This window comes from Puntigrus tetrazona, chromosome 6, assembly GCF_018831695.1.
Source record: "Puntigrus tetrazona isolate hp1 chromosome 6, ASM1883169v1, whole genome shotgun sequence".
Lineage (NCBI taxonomy): Eukaryota > Metazoa > Chordata > Actinopteri > Cypriniformes > Cyprinidae > Puntigrus > Puntigrus tetrazona.
The window spans coordinates 15,851,403-15,871,132 of NC_056704.1; the positions used below are offsets into that span (position 1 = coordinate 15,851,403).

Consider the following 19,730-nt stretch of genomic DNA (forward strand, 5'->3'; position numbering starts at 1 on the left):
TCTGAGCGTGTGCAGAAAGCCCCCTAAGCAGATGCAATCTGTGATGTACAGCTGGAGATGAGGTAGGGGGTCAAGAAAAGACACTCAGACATGCTAGAGCTCCCCTCCCCATATCCAATCTCCTTCTCGCTCTCTCTGTCTTTTTCTCTGCTCAGAGTGATAGGGTCAGTAGCTGTGATGGAGGTCACCGGTGATCTGTCTCTGTCTGTAGCTTTCTCAGAGAGATTCTGGGACTCTAACAGAGATATACTAGCATAACCACACACACACACACACACACACACTTATTCTTTGCTCTCTAAATGAGGAAATACTACTTTATACTATTGTCTTGACAGTCGATTGAAACCAAATCTATTTAGTTAGAGATAATTATGATTCATTTATTTATTAATCAATGTATAACAAATCGCATATATCAACGTTTGCTGAGACAAGCCCTCAATTAATAATAATTCAATGATATTACATTATTTTGGCAGATGGCAAAAAAAAAAAAAAAAAAAATTATATTATTGTGTCGGCCTAGATTTCTAAGTACAGTTTTTTAATTATTATTATAAAAAAATGTGTTAAAGATTTTAAGCTTAATCAAATCATATATAGACATCATTCATTCATTTATTTCTGAGTATGAAGTCCCTTTTGGAGACAATTGTCTTCAAACTTTTACTAAGCACGCACACGCACATGACTTTAATTGACTGAACCAAAGTAATAAACTAATCTGCATTTTTAATTACTGTTAATAAGTAATGTCAATTGTAATTATTGCAACTTGGGCTCGTTGGGAAATTGTGCATACCTATATTTTTGCTAAGCGTCCAAAATATGCATATTTTTACATATCACTGCAGTTTTCAAGTGAAGTGAACACTGGTGACAGTAAAACACCAACAAATTTTATTCCTTATCACATTAATTACTATTACAGTATTATTAGAATATTGATTAATAAAGCGTAATTTTGCGTGGCACAATGCTATAATCTCAAAACACAAAATGTGAGCCATGATAAATACACAATATATATTTTTTTTTCTCCCATGTTTGATTTGTTAACAATGTTGGTTTGGTTTAGGGTATGGCTTATATATTTATTCTTAATTAACATTTTAGTACCAGTCACTAGACAATACATTTCAGAACTATATGTATACTATATGACAATATGTATCATCGAATGTAATAAAACATAGGTTTTGGATAAAACCGAAGACACTTTTTGCACCATTCACTGGACATTTCACTTTAAGATTGATATGAAATAAACAAGCAACGTTTTATCACTTTTTAAAATTGTTGCCACTTTTTTCATGTATTTGCGGTGTGCCTGGGTTGCAACATCCATATAGTTTTTTTCGTTTGTTTTTTTTGTCTGTTCTCCAGGTGAAGTGAGTTATAAACTTGCACATACACACACACACACACACACACCTCTCTCTGAGCTCTTTGTGGAGCGGAGTAACTTTGAGTTTGATTTACAACGGACATATCCCGTCAATCATGTCACTTTAATTCATTTACAACAGCAGCAGTGTTTAAAGTGACAGATCTGTTGAGAATTACACACTTCTGTTCGATATTTTCCCAGCACAACCTCTTACTAAGCTCCCTTTGGTCTGTTTTCCCTAATGGAGCCTTATGAAGTTTGAAGGTTTCTTGTTCGGAGAAAAAGGATGTTAATTCTCTTGCGCGATGAGATCATAAAATGTTCAGTCATCTGATATTCCTCTGATCAGGGAAGATTAGTACGAGTCTTTACTATTTTAACTAATTGAATTATTAATTGAGTATATAAAAAAAGAAGTAGAATTAATGCCACAAATGGATGAAACGGCATTGGAGGCGCACGAGGAAATGATCCATTGTTGCTCGACCACAAAGCCACAAGTTTTTCAAACAGTGAGATTGGTAAAGAAATTAAATTTAAAAAACCATGAAAAGAGAAGAATGGAATGAATTTTAATGTCCCCTCAGTCAGCTCTTTTTTTTTTTCTTCTTCCTTGAGTAAAGAGAGAGATTTGAAAGCGCTCATGAAATGCCCCTCGGTTTTCAAGGTTGCCTTTGTGTATTCTCATTTCATTTACATTCAGTTGGATAAAAGCCCTTCGTCTTTCAATCTGTTGAATTGTGTGACATGTGTAGATTGGGGACAGTATGTTATGCATTAGATTTGGTCATTGCATAGCTGATCACCCGTGGGGACGGGCGGAAGAAGCAGATGAGTTTTAGTCTCCTTCTGGTCACGTGCAGACATACACACATCGTATCTCTCATTTCTTCTCATTTTCCAATCTTTCAGTTACATGGTCATTTTAAATTGCATCGCTCAAACAGTCTAGAGCAGTATTTGTCTGTATTTCATGTGCAATATGAATCTGCTGGCCTTGGATGTTTAATATGTGATAAATATTTAGTGGCCAGCAGGAAAGAGTTGGCCTGCGTTTGCCGTCTGTTTGTCCCGTCTTACTTTAGAAAGCCAATAACTCTGAGAAATGCTCGAACACACGCATAGACAAACATGCAAAGAGACACACAGGCTCGGGAGGCACATAGATACGTGCTGATGGGCAATGCGCACATTTACATCAAGAAGGAAAAAATAACTTCAGTCTGCTTTTATCTCCCTTTTCTTATTAATTATGCATGCCTCAGTAGGCAGCGGTCAGACGCTCATGAATGAATACATTTGCGGCGCACACACTTTAGTTTCTCTCACGGTAGAGAAGAGGTCTTTAATAGCTCGTTAAGGGGCCTGCAGTAAGTGAGCGTTAATGTTCTCTTTGCAAAGGATGGACGACCACCACATTGTGGACACTGATTCAGACACCCCCCAATCAAAGACTAGATCCAGTTACCCGAAAAAAGTGATATTTTGAAAAGCGAATTGAAAGCTGTTGAATTTTATTGTATGGACAAAAAAAGGAGAGATTAAAAAAAAGTCTGTTTCTGTTTCTAAAAACTTACTGAATTTGCATGGTATATAGTGTATGGTATTGTCAATTTATCACCCAGCCCTAGCTGAAATATGTAAATAATTCACATACAACAGCCTCAAGTGGAGAAAAAAACACTGAATAAATAAATCATGAAATGTATTAATATTACTAATTAAAAAATTCTTATGCCAAGTAATATAATTTATTAGACTCGCTGCAGGCTGTTTACATGCCAAGCCACATGCCACGTTTAATATATAAACTATGACTGCAGGTGTGTATTTACCGGTGTTCATCAAATTTACACGTATTTGTTTAATATAAAGATTCCTCTAAGGCTCTGCTATTTTTTTGTCCTAAACTTTTCCTTTTTTTTACGTAAGAATAGTTCTTTATTCCCAGCACAATCTACACTGTAACCAGTGAAGCTGTAATACCAATAGCTGCAGACTTTTATTTAATGACATGTTAACCTGAGTCGTATAAACTCACAGCCCTCGTCCGACTCTTCCAGTTTTTCTCCCTTTTCATCAACCCTTTTCTTTTACCGCTCATCTGACAACACACAAATCTTTCCTTAGCTACTACGATCCCTATCCCTCTCCCTCTCATTCACCTCCCTCATGGAGTGCTCTAATTGAAGAGGCATGTGCTCTACGCCCCTCTTGTGGGACTCTGTCATTGGCTGCAGGCAAAACATCCGAGGCCAGGCCCCTGCCAGGTGGCATCTTTTTGGGAAGGCCACACTGCGACTTTCCTCTCTCTTTTGCCTGGATCCATCACCTGCTTTACTCCTTTGCTGTTTACATTCCTCTTTCCTCCCTCCTGCCCTCTCTTCAATTTTTTTTTCTCCTAACTGTGACACGCTACGCACTTTTTTTTCTTTCTGTTTTTCTCTTTGAAGAAACAGAATATTTCACACATTTTCAAGCAGGCTCACGTGAAAAACATGCCAGTGGCAACATTTCTGTAAAATTGTCTTGCAAAGCTTTTTACGCGTTTTGTGCCGATATCAAAGGTAAATGATGAATGAATAGCACTAAAGTTTCAGTCTAAAGCTGATGAATGCAAAACTGAAAATATTGTTGCGCATATCACATCACTTTGGAAATTAAATGTCTAGTGAGTGGCACTGAAAGGATAATTCTCTATCATGTTTTAAAACTGACATACCACCTAAATTCTACCTGGTGATGTTAACAAAAGCAAACATGAATTACCAACATAAAAGCAACCATGCCATTTTAGCTTCATTATTCAAATATTTGAGCTTTTTATTATGAGTCATAACTCGTACTCAAGCAATCTACACTCAGAAATAAATGTACAAAAGCTGTCACTTGGACAGTACCTTTTCAGAATGTACACTTTTGTACCGATTATGTTCTAATAGGTACACTTTAAGTACTAATATATACTTTTAAGGTACCAAAATGGACCTTTTAGGTACAAACACGTACCTTTTAAAAAGGTACCACTTCAGCTTTTGCACCTTTTATTTCTGAGAGTTTACATTGTAAGTACTTTGAGATACCGAGCAAGTTTACAATGCCATAAAAACATATGCATGTGATGCAAACATCAAAATGTATTCATTAACAACTCATGCACTATGATAAAATAATATAACATTTGTTATAGTGTTCATTTCAATGGGAAACTACAGCGATTTGCACGTATAGGTGTGTTTTTGAAGTAGAGCAAAAGTGTAGGTAGGAGCATTTTTTTTTCCACCGAGGATAAGTTTGTTGATAAAATACAGACGTCAGTCAAGCTAAGCACTATCACACATTCAGTATGAGAATCTAACCCTTTTATCCCAGAGGGCTCTTCGTGGTGTTTAAATTTACTGAAATGGTTCAAAATTTGATAGATTGACAGTCTCCCTCTTGGCATCACTTTCCCTCACTTCATAATCATTTTAATCTCAGCCTGTGTGAACCTGATAAAATTTGTGCGAACTATTGATTTGTGTAATGTATTTTCTTATCCCTTCAGGAATAGACAATGAGCACATAATCAATATCAAGGGGAAGAGCTGGGCGGTTCTATCCATCTGGACAACTGGTTTGGATAGTGCATCTAAATTCAATTATTTCCACTGACATATTTTCACCATTATCTTAAAAAATTATTCCAAAGGCATTGCGGCCAGTAAGTAAGATGCTATTTTGCAAGGCAGTTTGGAAGCAGGCTGTGGAAATCGTTCCTGTGTTGAAGGGGGTGGCGCCCGCTATCACATGTGATTGATAAGGATGTGGATTGCAGGAATTAAAAAGCTGTGGAGTCTATGTGTGTGTGTGTGTGTGTGTGTGTGTCTGGGTGTGTGTGTCACAGCAGGGGAAATATCAGAAAGCCGCATTCTGCTGCATTTGAATCATAGTTCATACTTGTACTTGTGTGTTATTTGTGAGTGCATACGTTTGTGCGTGATCTGGCCGGTCCACTTCTTTCATCACTCCAGCCTGTAGCGGGGTCAAAGGCTAAACAGCCCTTACTGACACGTGGAGCAGAGCAGGTAAAGAAACAGGGGAGAGTTTCAATTTCACTCTGCAGTGAAGGAAATGGTTATAGCCGTGTGTGAAAGAGAGAGACAGAGAAAAGAAAAATCCTTCACAAACATTCTAAAGATTTACAGGAAGACACTAATCCCGTATCACTTTGGCTGTCCCTTTGTAGCTGCAAGCCTTCATCTGTCTGACCGCTACTCCTCCTCCTCCTCCTCATACTCCGATTCCATTCGAGAGAGCCATCAGCTCTCTTTGTCTGAATCTTATGTATTGTGCGCCAGGTTTTATGTGCAAAGCTTGATTTACTATGTGACATCAGTTTAAAGGAGATGAAGGGTGTGTTATGTAGAGGCACTAAGCGGGAGCTTTATTTTCGCGTTGTGTTATGGATTGTATTGTGTGGATTGCGCACACAAATCCCATTTGATTCCGAAATTCAATCTGTCTGTCTGCTGTCATTCTGCAAGTGATGTAATCTCGTCCATTTATTCAGACAGTACAGTCAATATCCGTCGCATCTACATTGGTTTCTGTAATAAAGGATTCAGTGCAGTGAGGGTCACACTGTTTTATATATTTAGGGAAAGATAGACATTGAAAAAAATGTGTATATTCACACATGGATCTTGACCGGGTGTCGTCACACTGGGGGACTTGCGACCACTAGGGGGCCACAGGAAAGTTTTTAAACTTGAACAATTGAACAAATGAAGTATTTGAACAACTGAAGTTGAGAATGTTTTAGAAGCTTTTGAATTTAACTGCAACAAATGAATCTGAGTTGTACATCTATACGTACATTTCATAAAAAGTCACTGTTTTCCACTGTGACTGTTGTTAAATCATTTGCTTTGCCTTTGATACAATAAAGAAATAAAGTTTAATTTAGCAAACAAAATGTTTGACACTTTTAACAGTAGAAATGGTTGCTGCCTTTTTTGTACAGTTCTCTGAGGTCCACTTGTAACACTATCCCGATTTTTACACCATAAAGCATAATTTAGAAGTAATAGGCTATTTTCTGTTAGGCTATTTTCTCAGAACGCTCTCTTTGAATAATCGCGGCAGATTGTAAACTCTGAAGTAAATGCCCACTGCTATGACGTTGCCAAGTCTGTAGTTTTCCCACGGAATTGGGATAGTTTAACGCAGTAGGAGGTTTTGTTATGAAAACCTGGCAACCCTGATGATTGGCTAACACTTGTGACAGTTTGACAGTCTTTCACAGATGGACCCAGCTGTGATTCAGGTTAAAAACACATTAAGTACTCGTATCAAATTATCTGTTTAACAGACAAAGTTATAGTGGTCGCTTGATAAAAACAGTAACTTAACCAGCACAGCATTATTCCGTCAGTTTCAGTCTTTCTGAAAACACCACGTTGAATTGTGCCTTTGTTTGTAAACAAATCCATGGTAGAATAAAGGACAGAGTTCTGGACCTTCATTAAAAATAAAATGTATCCGCTCTTTCCTAATGTTAGAATCAGAAAGAAAAACTTGTGACTGCACAGCGTCTTTGGATCATCTTTATAAATCTTACATTTTATTTAGCAAATTTTATTTTATCTTTATTTAAATTACTGAAATTCATTTTGAATACATTTAGTTTTAGTTATAATACCAACACTGAAAGGGGATCATTACAAAGGACAAATCATAATTTTGGCATTAAGAGTATGAAAACCAAATTTGTGAACACGCTGTACATCTAAGGTTCAGACTGAGCATTTGTTCTATTTCACATTTTATATATTCCCAGAATCTTATGTAAGAAGTGGCTCTCACCGTTCCTTTGTCTTTCAAAGCGTTCGGTTCGGTCCCACACACTTTAGTCGCTTCTGCAGCACACAAAGGCTCATATATCTGCCTCGTGAAACACTGTGGCTAGTGTGGCACCCCCTAGTGTTCACTGCAATATATTGCTCTGTGTGAGGTGGACTCAAGATAATGAAAGAGCAGGTCACAGTATAGCACCCTTAAAGGGAATGAGCCAATAAAATACAATTATTGTAATAGTTAATGTGCGCAGAAATTTAGTAAATGGTGCTGACAATGTCCTGAATTTGCTTAGGCAAGTCAGAAAATTTAAAGGAAGATTTATTTTAATTTATGGGAAGCCAGGCGTAAGAGAATATGTTTGTTCATAAAGACTTACATGTTGTGTTTCCCACATTTTCAGCTGGCTGACCCCTGACTTTGGACACTTAATGGCTTTGTGCAGAAGTGCTGATCCATTCAGTAATTCCCTGTCATTGTGGCCAAAGCTCGTTAAAACACACACACACACACACACACAAACACACAGTGCAATGAAAACCCTAGAAATTGCTTTCTGTCCTCTTAATAGAAAACGGATAAGATCTGATAGGCTGGTGTGTTCTCACAGAGCAGCTAGGACGGGCTCACACACGCTTCGTACGATGACAGCGACACCCCCGCAGTTTAACATAGTCTCCTTCTTTACACTCATAAACGCCACTAATGGGATCAACAATAGATATTAAGTGGAGATGTATATCCCCTAGAGGCCCTTTACCAACAGTGCCATGTTTCGTTTGCTTTGTTCTTTCTTTTTTTTTTTGCAGATCTTTTGATTGTCTTAAGTTACCTGCAAGCTAATTAGCACGTGTTTGAACTGGATAGCACCTGGAAAAAAGCTTGCAAGCATGTAACAGTGGGCGAAATGTGACAAGAATCCAGCGACAAACAGTTCGTTTATTTGCTCTGAATGTGAATCTGCTGCATGGCATGACACTAACACGGCCAATCAGAAGGAGATTGATGTTTAATTTACTGTGTGTGTAGGTGCATCCATGTGTAGAAATTCTGTCTGATACGATAAGCTGATAATTATTATTAATTACAATGAATATGATAATTAATTTCAGATAACTGAAATTCTATAAAACTTTTCTCTAGATAATTGAAAAATAAATTTTGTGCATATTTTTTTAATATTTTTACAGAAGTCCCTTATGCTTACTTGGCTGCACTAATCAAAAATACAGCAAAAGCAGACATATTATGAATTAATAGTACAATTTAAAATAACTATTTATTTCATATATTTATATTTATAATTTATTTCTGTGATTGCAATGTTGTTGTTTTTTGCAGCCATTATTTGTCAGTATATTTGAGCTATATTTAAATAAACACATTTAGTTGACTATTGTTTGCAACCACTTACCTTAATTTTTTTTTTGTACGTTTTATTTTTTTTTCAGTGTAATATGCTGATTTGGTGCTCGCGGAAAAAAATAGAGACATTATTATAAATTTTCAATGTCTTCTTGCTTTTGACAAATAGAATGTGTCATTAATAAACTTTCGAACAGCAGTATAATAAAACAAAAGTGTAAACAGTTTGCTAAATAATATTTGGTTTTTATTGAATATTATTAGTTTTCATATAAAATATTAATTATAACTATGAATCTTATGAATCTTACAGTGGCCAGGAAACGATATGATGGTTTGCATCCTAGCTACGTGAGTCAAAGAGATTTCCCAGTAGGAGGGACTACCGAACATGACTGAACAAGAAATGGAGCAGTACTAGGATCGTACATACAAAATAACAGTTCTTCGAAAGTAGCATGTAAATTGAAACAACAGCATCGACGTGTTAGTTGTCGTGGTGCTATTCTCGGTATCGCTTTTCCCATGCTCTGTCCTTTTCCTCTTGTTCCTCTGTTCTTTGCTGTCCCTCACCCATCAGCTTGTGCCTCACGTTTTGAGAAATTGCCTCAGTGATGTTTTCTGACAGTGACGTTAATCGAAGCACCAAACGCACAGTAGCACTCCAATTGAAAGGAAATTTGCCCACTGCCTTCTACACAAAGCCAAACTACCTGTGACCGCTTTCACGCGCACGTATAAACCTGGACGTCCTCGCGCACATGTGTGGTGCCAGAAATGTAAACACAAGTTCACGCTGATGCAAATCAAAGGGCACAGTTCTGACATTTGAAACACATTAAAAAAACAATCGGAAAATACCAAATCAGATCAGGTCTGAAATGATTTCCCGATGCCTCGTGCGTTTGCTTTCCACAGTGCTTTTGAGTATGTTGTAGCAATCGTTTATATAATACAGATAGATTTAACACGCATTTCTGCATGAATTTGTCAAAATTTGATCTCGCTTACATCAGTAGACAAACATAATCTTCTTAAACAAATCGCATTTATTCACACGCTCTTTCCACCCTCCACTGTTGTGTTCAATTAAGACAAACTGTATTATTCCTTGTCACTTATTCATTAAAACCAGATCACATTTTGTGGCTAATTTCCATAGAAATCCACGATACAGGTTTAACATACTATAATTCATCAACTAACCATCTAGGTTAAAATATCACTAACAATATAACATCTTTAGCTTCTCTTTAATGAAAGATATAGTTTGCACACAGCTCCGCATTAATCTCCTGTCTAATAAATCTTGGCTGGCCAACAATTAAGGAACGCGAGGCTTCCAAAACAAAAGGAACAAGGGAGAGAAAGTGTGTGTGTGCATGTGTGAGAGAGAGAATTATGATTCCTCCCATCGTGCTCTGACCTGTTTGCTCATTCATAAGGCGTCACTTGTCGAGGTCCATAGAGAAACCAGCAGGATGTGGAGCAATTAAATGCGCCGCGTGTTGTTGGAATACCAATGCGCTCCGCCGTTAACGTGTGTAATCTCAAACCTCCGCCGTCTTTGTGCCACCTGCATCAAAGCCTCAGAGGAACTTTTCATTAATCTTTCAGGTTTTTTTTTTATTTTTAATCACTGTCATCTCCTCCATTCCTGTTCCCGTAGCTTCATCTACAGCAGTATCACAGCAACCTATACATTTGCATACGGTAAAGTCAAAATTAACGATGGGCCTAATCAGTTCCCGCGCTGCAGAGGCTGATGCTTCTGGTTAGACTCATCCTGTCAGATCTAAATGACACTTGAGTCAAACCTTCATCATAGTTCATCAAATCAGCACGGTCCGGAAAAGCATCGCCCCTTCGTAGCGTGATTCTCCCGTGCGAAAATTACAGCGGGGTGCAACAAGGTCCACTGCTGTGCAGATTAGCGCTCCAATTACACCCGTGCATGGGAACGCAAACTTTTCCTGCTGTCAACAGATGCCTGTGTGTGAGATTCTGTTAAATAAACAGCCATTTCCTAATTACAGAAAGAAAAAAAAGAGAGATAGCATTGGTATCTGTGTAGACATTAGCGGGTGGTGCACATCAGTGCTAATTAGTGTTGTCACTGAAGATAATTCACAAAAGCCTGTAAACAACACTACAAGAGTAGTACAGTTTCATGGACCTTATGCTTCGCATAATGGTGCAGAAAATCTACACTTCTCGCTATATTGCAAGTCAGATGTATAAATGGAACCACATACTGATAGAAACGAATTTAATAATGTTTGTAAATGTCAATAAAAGTTTTCTGATTAGAGGTAAAAAAAAAAAAAAAAAAAAAGTTTGCTGTGTAGCAACTTAAATGAAAAGTTATTAGAAATGTGTTAATTTTTTTGTTAGTAATATTAATATCTGGGCTCAAAATGAAATGATGTTTATTCCATGTAGTTACGAGGGTGATGCATTACTGTGACATGACCTTTAGGCTTTATTTGCATGTGTGCAAGGAACACTTCATCATGTTTTCTTAGTTAGCAAATTTTTACATTTCACAACATTTGTTTATCACCCTCAACTTTAAAAGGTTAAACCTTACAGTAAGATTCAATTACAGCATTAATCTTGGTTAATTCTACAAATACTAATTAATTTTTTTAATGTAATAAGTAGTATAAATTACTATTATGTATTTCAAACGAACATGAGTAACCATGGACAACAGTATATTTATGAATAAACTTTAACCTTACTAACCAAACTTAAACACACACACACACACACACACACACACACACATATATATATATATATATATATATATATATATATATATATATATATATATATATATATATAATTTTTATTATTATTATTATTATGGTTGATCTCTTCACCTCTCTTGTCTGGTCATGTATGACATTCCATACATAGACTGGGTGTCATGTGAAGGATATTGTTTCTCTTTTTCACATATATGGACAATGTGTCATTGACATTAGTAAAAGTCAATACTAAAAATCAGACAACCTCAAGGATTTTACCTTTGGTGGTCTGAACGCTTATAAGTGGCCACATATAGAGATATATGGGCACACTTCCCAACTGGAACCTCAGCAGAAGGTCAGTGCTCAGTGGAAGGACAGTGGAGATGGGTAGAGACAATAATGCATATGAAACATTATGCACTGTATTTCATTCTGCTGGAGGACATACCTGGAGGGCATACCATATACTGAATTTTAAAAACCCATTCGGACAAAATGTTTTGAATTTCCATATTTAAAGGGACAGTCCACCCAAAAATGACAATTCTGTCATTACTTACGTATGTAATTCCAAATGTGTATGACTTTTTTTTCTTCTGTGGTACTCAAAAAGGATATTTTGAAGAATGCTGGTAACTAAACAGTTTAGATTCACATTGACTTTCATTGTATGGACTAAAATTACAATGGAATTAAATGTAAACTGTTTGGTTACCAGCATTGTTCAGTATCTTCTTTGCATTCCACAGAAGAAAAAAAGTCCTCTTTTTAAGTTAATTTTAAATTGTCTGTCCCGTAATGTTAATTTTTAAATATATAACTGGTAATTTTTTTTGCTTACTTTAGCTCTACTAGATTAATTTTAATAAACTAGATTAATTCTGGCTTTTAAATGGTATGCGGACTATTTAATTAACCTAAATGTCTGTGAGGTTGAGACTAGAGTATTATGTTACATATCTACCATGCTTGTGTGAATATGACAACCTGACTGTTCCCTAAGGAGAGATGAGATGTGGGTTTACAGGCAGCCACCTAATCAGGGAATTTGGTCTCACCAGTGGGATTTCTCATCATCATCTCTCTCTCTCTCCCTCCTTCTCTGACAGGCCCCTGTGGAAAGGGAGATGTTGTAGAGCAGTGCGCTCTGCCTGACCAGACCCCAGCCGTGGTGCTCAGGCTGACGGAGGCTATAGAGAGAATGGGTGAGTCTAATTGAAGTATTCAGAGAGAGTCAGACACCAGTCTTGCATTTACACTGGTGAACTATGATGTTTGTAACAAATTACGGTATATTGAGTGTGCGGCTGTATATTTCCTCCATCATAAATTAAAGATATGTTTTTGCAAGCAGAAAAAAAACTCATCTCTAGAATCAGTTAATTACATGCGAAAGAAACAACATTCTGTTGTTGCTTGGTAATAATAATAATGTGTGGTCTCACCAAGGCTGCATTTATTTTATTAAAAATACAGTAAAAAAAATAGTATTGTAAAACATAATTACATTTTAAAATAACTATTTTCAATTTTTAGATATTGAAAATGAAATGAAAATGAAATTTAGTCACATAATGATTAAAGCAGAATTAAACTGACCTCAAACGTTTTGGAAGGTAGTGCATACATCAAAATGCAATGTTTTTGCCATCTGACACCATTACTTAACCTTTTTGTACCAACACAGTACTTTTTTTAAGAGTTTTAAATGTACCTTGTCTCTCCAACAGTTCAATTTGCTAAACAGTTTTGGTTACCGTGATATAGTTTTAGATTATAGACCTGACCTTTGACCTCTGTTTTGTGCTCAAGACTGGGAGAATGAAATACTGTATCGGTCTGGCCAGACCTCCACCGGATCCCCGGAATTATTGCAGGCTTTGGAAACAGGTAAGTTTATAACTCTTGTATTTTTTCATAAGTAGTTTATTTTGCACATTCTGATTTCAGTATATTCAGCCCCGTGCGCCATACTGGGTATCTAGTTTTTAAACAACCATTATTTTCTGTTTGCCTGAGTTGATTAAATGGGAGTCTTCAATGTCTTAAATAAATGATAAAAGTATAATGAATGGGATATAATTTATTCAGACAAATCTGAGATCAAAATGTTGCTGTTGTGTGTATGTGGATCGGAGGAACTAAATTAAGAATGACAGTGCTACTTGTGAAATATGTAAAAACACGAAAAGATAAAGAGAAAAAACAACAAGAATTAAACTTTTCTGAGCAGTTGAGTGACTTCTAGTGTTCCGCAGTGTGAATCCAGGACACTGCCGTTGAAAAAGTTTGCAAAGTTTAGCTGAAGTTCTTATTTAGCACCACAAGGGAGTGCTCTGGCTCCGTACTTTTTTTGGGAGACGCTGTTTCCAAAAAACTCAGTACTACTGTTGGATTAGATGAAGCAAATAAACACACATTTCACAAACACCTCAGCCTCTTCCTCTCTACTAAAATGATTAGGTAGTTCATGAATGTCTCATAGGAGAAAAGTCCTTATATCACTGTTGTTCACATACAATTGTTATTTCAGTTTAAACAAGGGATTGTTAGAAATCTATTATGCCCCTGAAGTGAAGATAGTCGTAGTCCAGCAAAACCCTTGACATCTTGTATGTAGGGCACGACATGTGCACAGGTAAAGCCTTAGTTGTAACAACTTAAGCATCACAACCACATAAATAATTTTGCAAGTTGGTCATGTCACATCTGCAGTAACCTGGGCATGTTCATGTCACTTTCATTATTACATATGCACACTTATGCTCACATGCACAAATCCATGAAAGGGCAAAGGGTCTTTCACGAGTTGCTGCTCAGATTCTGAAATATGTCTTCTGACACATGAGCACTCTTATGAACTGAGGATCTATATGTATAGGGTAGATGTTGTCAGGTTGTGACTGGTTGACATAAATATGCTCTGACAATGTGGTAAGGCCAGTTTACAGTGGTGTAGGAAAGGTTAGCTTTTTTTTTCATGTTGACCTTCAGCATGGATTTGTTTAGTTTTTTTTAACACTCCTTCAGTATGTTTGGAAACGTTCTTCAAGCCTATCAGTCCAGCTGCTTATCGTGTCACACAGATTTAGATTGGATTAGGTCATTGCAAAAGTAAATTTCCTTTTTAAAGCTTCTTTTGTATGTGTTTTGGGTCAATATTGTGTTACAAGGGCAACTTACAGATTTTAAGGTGTCCTTTCTCAGTGTAATTATTCATTTATGTACTGAATAATATTAATTAACTACCTGCACTTACTTTGGCTTGGCTTAGGGTTACTTGCATGTAATTATACATCATTTTGTTATTATAATACAAAGTACATCGAATGCGTTACAAGGACAGACACACACACACACACACACACACACACACACACACACACACACACACACACATATATATATATATATATATATATATATATATATATATATATATATATATATATATATATGGCATCTGATGTCTCTTTATTATATGCATATTATTTTAATATTTTAATTTTTACATAACCTTTTTTGTTTAAATAGTCCCATTCACATCTAACCATAAGTCTAACCTTTGAGTGGTATGAATGCCTTTAAGCCAACCGTGAAACGTTGCAAAGTGTATCCAGCACCCATTTCCTGTAGTTATATAACAGGTTAGTTACTCAGTGTGGAAATACTCACACCATTGCATACACTCTCATAAGTGTTTTGGCAGACACGCACCATGGTTGCCATTTAAAAGCCCAGCCAAGAAGTGGTGAAGTCCAGTGGCCACAGAAGACCAGAGACAAAATTACGTCACCCAGCTAAAGCCTGTGCTAACCAACCAGCGATTTGTGGATCAACAGTGTGTTGTCATGGAGATGGCAAGCCGTTTTAGCCAAGGGGTTACATATTTTAGCAAAACGAGAAAGAACGCAAGAGGAAAGGTTTCATGTAGGAGGTAGAGAGGAGCAGAGAGAGGGATGACTCACAATCAGGTGTATCGAAGATCGACAAGTGCACACGCAGTAAATTCAAACCGATGGTCAAGGAGGATTGACAAACATTTGCATGTGCGCATGAATATGCATTCGGTGTACAGCAAAAGCACACTAGCGTGAACTCACACATACATACACGGTCGGCAAGAAAAGAAAAGCGATTCCGGTCTCCCTGGATACAGTGACAGGCTCACGGAGTGCGTGGCTGACCCATGCCCACTCGACAACATGCCAACAAGCACCTCTTCCCTTCCGTTTATTAATTCCGACATTCATCATTGGCGCATTTCTCGTCTTTTTCTTGCGTGAGAGAAGCTGAGCTCAGCAAAACACAAATTAAAAACACTCTTCTCATCTTCCGCACTTCCTGCTCTCCCATTGGTTGCCAGTGATGTCATCCTGTCTCATATGCAATAGTCAATAACCTATTAGAGTCCAGCGTTTTACAGTCAGCTTGGGCAGAAGAGGCTTCTGCCGCTTGAGCTCTTCTACACCCTTTGTTTTATTGGAGTCTTTTAGCGATAGACTTGATTAACACGCCCTAAAGTCCTAAAGATTTCTGAGGGGAGATGGTTCAGTGCCCCCAGGGAACACTTTATTTCGTGGGTGGTGTTATAATTGTTTTTCATTGCAATTGATGCTGTTTTTTCTTGTCTGTAAACGTGGGCCATTTAAAGACCTCAGAGATGCAATGATTTGTGCATATTAATTTTACGTGGTATGTTTGGGTAATGCATAGCATGCACATTCATCTTTAGCGTAACCATAACCGTTCACTCTTGAAGACTTGAGCTGTATTAGCCATTATTTTCGGTGTTTTCAGCAGCATTTCACCTTTTCGCAAAATGGCCTCTCTAGTTTTGTTTACGCTCACTCTACCTGCATAATCCATCCATGTCATCTGTTCTGTCCATCTCTTTCTCCTCTTTTCTGCAGATACAGCCTTGGAACTGATCACTAAGAATGATGTCATCCCTCAGTTGCTCTCTTTCACACACACACACACACACACATACATACACACACATACACTTACTTGTGGCCAGACTCCTCCCTTGTTCAGCCTTTTTGGCTTTTAAAGTTTCCTGACAGAGATGTTCTGATCGATTCCTGCGCTGAGCTAGAGGCCGTTTATGCATTCTTGTTTTCATGTAGTTTTATTTATATATATAAACATGTGGTATGTGGGTGTTTTTGACCGTTGTGATGCATTTCATAGTCTTTATTTTTAGTGTCTCTTCCTATGAGTGCTGCACTTTTAAGATGCTGTGTGAAGTTAAAAGAGGGTTAGTTTTTTTAAAACAGTCCTTCAGGACATGCATTCTGTTGTGCAGAAATCCTGTGTGCATATATAAATTCTATAAATAAGACAATTAGAAAGATTTAGTTCATTAATAGACGGACAAATGGACAGTAGATAGAAAAAAAGACAGATAGATAGACAGACATATGGAATGATACATATTATGCCCTATTTTAAGCCTAATATACTCAATAGCAAGTATGTTATATAACTGGCAAAGCTTTCTTCCTCTGCAGTGCCATCATCTCTGCCTTTTCACTCTCTCTTATGTCTCCCCTCTTCTGAACAACTCCTTTTTATTCGACCATTTTCATTCATTTCCTCTCCCTAACTCTTTTCAAGCCCTCCTCGCACACTTGATTGGATGGAGACACATAATGCCAAACCAGTGTAAATTACATTGAGTTCACAGCAGCTTAAATTGAATAACATAATACAAGTGTCTCTCATGCACTGCTTTGTTTTTCATTTTTCTTTCTTGCCTTATACTTTGTGTTTGCTTTCTTGCTGTTCTGTTCTGCTGTTCTGTTTATTTGTCTCTTTCCATTTGTCCAATTTTAATAATTTTATTTCAAGTTGTCTATTATCTGTGACCAAAACACATTTTCTCATCAGCAGCCCAGGTAGAGTAATTGTATATAATAATGATTGATTCTTTTGCAAAGTTGCCATCTTTTTGCTTTATTAGATTACAGTTTTTTAATCAGTGGGACCTTTATTGTGCTGGGTTTATAATGAGGCCTAGTGTATTTGGTGCTGTAGTTCTGTAGGTCTGTGATTGCTTTTAGTCTCTGCATGTCCCTCTTCTGTGTGCTGGCTTTTCTTGTCCTTGCTTTCATTGCCTAAGATGTTTACATGACAATCTCCCCCGCATTTTTTACACTCATCACCTTCTCTCTGCTATCGCACATGCATGCTCGCACGTACACAAATGCACGCTCACCACGGTCCTGTCCCATCCCAGAGGGTAAACAGTGGCGTGCCACAGGCATCATGAACTGTACTGTTGCACATTGCTTGTATCAGCGTTTGTGAGCGTATATGTATATATTGACAAAATGGGCAAGACTGTTATTGTGGTATCTAAATTTGTCTACAAAAAAACTTTGCGGCACAGAGCTGAATGAAAGACGGCGCAGCTTAGTTATAGAAACAGTGGACCCAAAAATGCAGAGTCTGTCAGCATATACCCAGTATCATGGATTTCAAAAACCTGTGTGATAGTCTATCATGGGACACCCACATTTTTTTATTCAGTCTACTTACCCTCATGTAATTCCAAAACATAAAATCTGATAGTTTGAGATTTATTTTTTTTATTTGTTTGTCCAAAACTTATTGGTTGTAAACATTTTTCTAAATATAATCATTGGTCCCGCTTTATATTAGGTGTCATTACCTACTTAAACATTTTGTGTAATGTACGAATTGTGTTTATTTTGTCTTGCAAAACAATTTTGCTGCTATATACTGTAGGTGGGATACGGGTAAAGTTAGGGACAGGTTAGGTGGTATGGGTAGTTTTAAGAGTGGGTTGAGGTAAGGGATGGGTCAACAGTGTTATTAAACTTAAACTTAATTACAGAAATGAATTACATATGTAATTACATGCAGGTATTTTTTATGTACAATATAAAAACATGTATACATTCTTAAAATGTAAATGTAAGTATATTGTAGTTAAGGTCACCTAATAAAAAGTGGGGCAGATTGCGGTTTTTTTTGGATTAACTGTTCCTTTGATTAAATATTTTCCAAGTTGCACTTTTCTTTACAATGTACATTTACTGTAAATTGCTGTTAAGCGACATTATAAACACTATATTTTAAATGAATAGCAACATCAATTTTAGTCTATTCTTCCCAGAAAGCTGCCACATGACTTCAGAATATGGAGCATTAATCAATTTTCTAATACTTTTCTTTTTTGTAGCTTGAAAGCCCTCTTTCATATTACTGAACAGAGGAGCTCGGACATTCCACTAAAGACTTCCTTTTGTGTTCCAGGGAAGAGTACTTTCATAAGGTCTTTGTCACACTCTTTGTTTACAGGATCTACATTGGTGCCAGATGTGTATATTTATGGGCATCATTCCACATTTCATGGCATCTTTACACCCATGACATGACAGCTAGATGTTTTGGTGTCTTTAAGTCAGGTCACAGAACAATGAAGGAGGTGAATGAGTTCAGTTTTAGGAGGAACATGGCCCTACTGGCCGGGTCCACAGTGGGTCTTGCGGTCAAACAGGAATGAGGGCTGTCATCTCTGAAGCTATTTTCCCCTCCCTGAAACAGCCCTCCTCATCACTCCAGCATACAGCACACACCTCCCGGTGGCACACAAAAGCACATCTAGCCTTTCACAAAACACTAAAATGACAGAGATTTCTGTCAAAATAGATCAACAGAGAAGGCACTTGTACAAGCATTGTAAAGAAGAATCGCCCCACTTTATATTAAGTGGCCTTAACTGCAGTGTGCTAACATCAAAAAATAAGTACAATTGTGGTCATATAGTATTGCAAACCTTTTTCTGCTATTGAGGTGGTTAGGGATAGGTTTGAAGGTATAGGTAGGTTTAAGGCTTGGTTAAGGTCTAAGGAATGTAAAAAGTAAAAATATAAATATGAAAAAAGCTGTTTAATAATGTTTTAGTAAAAGTGGCCACTATAGGGTTAAAATTAAAGTGTAATTAATTTACATTCTTTGCATTCAGTTTTGTTTTTAATAACCATTCCTGTAGCCCAAACACCGGATCACGGTACTCGCCACCCCAAGGTCACGAGTTCCCAAATGCATACACTAATGAAACGTACAGTTTGCTTTCAGTGTACTTTAAGAAAAAAAACATCTGCCAAATACAAAAATAGATATATATTTTAAAAAAGCTGGCCCACCTGAAATAAACTGTGACACTGTTTAAGTATTCTGTATTCACATGGGCCTTAAATGCCCCTGTGCATGTCCTCTGCGAGCCCGGTGTCTGAATGCCTTTCTCTGTTTGCACCCGTAAATATCATAAACAAAAGCCTCTGGGACTCTTGTGTTGCTTCAGAGGGTGGCTGGTGACAGGAAGATAGAGGAGGCGACAG

At 37.2% G+C, this 19,730-nt stretch overlaps 1 protein-coding gene and 1 long non-coding RNA gene across 2 annotated transcripts in view; one reads left to right on the forward strand and one right to left on the reverse strand.

Annotated features, from left to right (window-relative positions):
• Positions 1–19,730, forward strand: part of LOC122347155 (phosphatidylinositol 3-kinase regulatory subunit gamma-like) — a 127,630-nt gene that overhangs the window by 37,481 nt on the left and 70,419 nt on the right. The window contains 2 exon segments of the mRNA XM_043242273.1: positions 12,465–12,560; positions 13,168–13,245. Of these exon segments, the coding sequence (XP_043098208.1) occupies positions 12,465–12,560; positions 13,168–13,245 (174 nt within the window).
• Positions 1–19,730, reverse strand: part of LOC122347156 — a 34,337-nt gene that overhangs the window by 8,272 nt on the left and 6,335 nt on the right. The gene's annotated exons all lie outside the window — the stretch shown is intronic.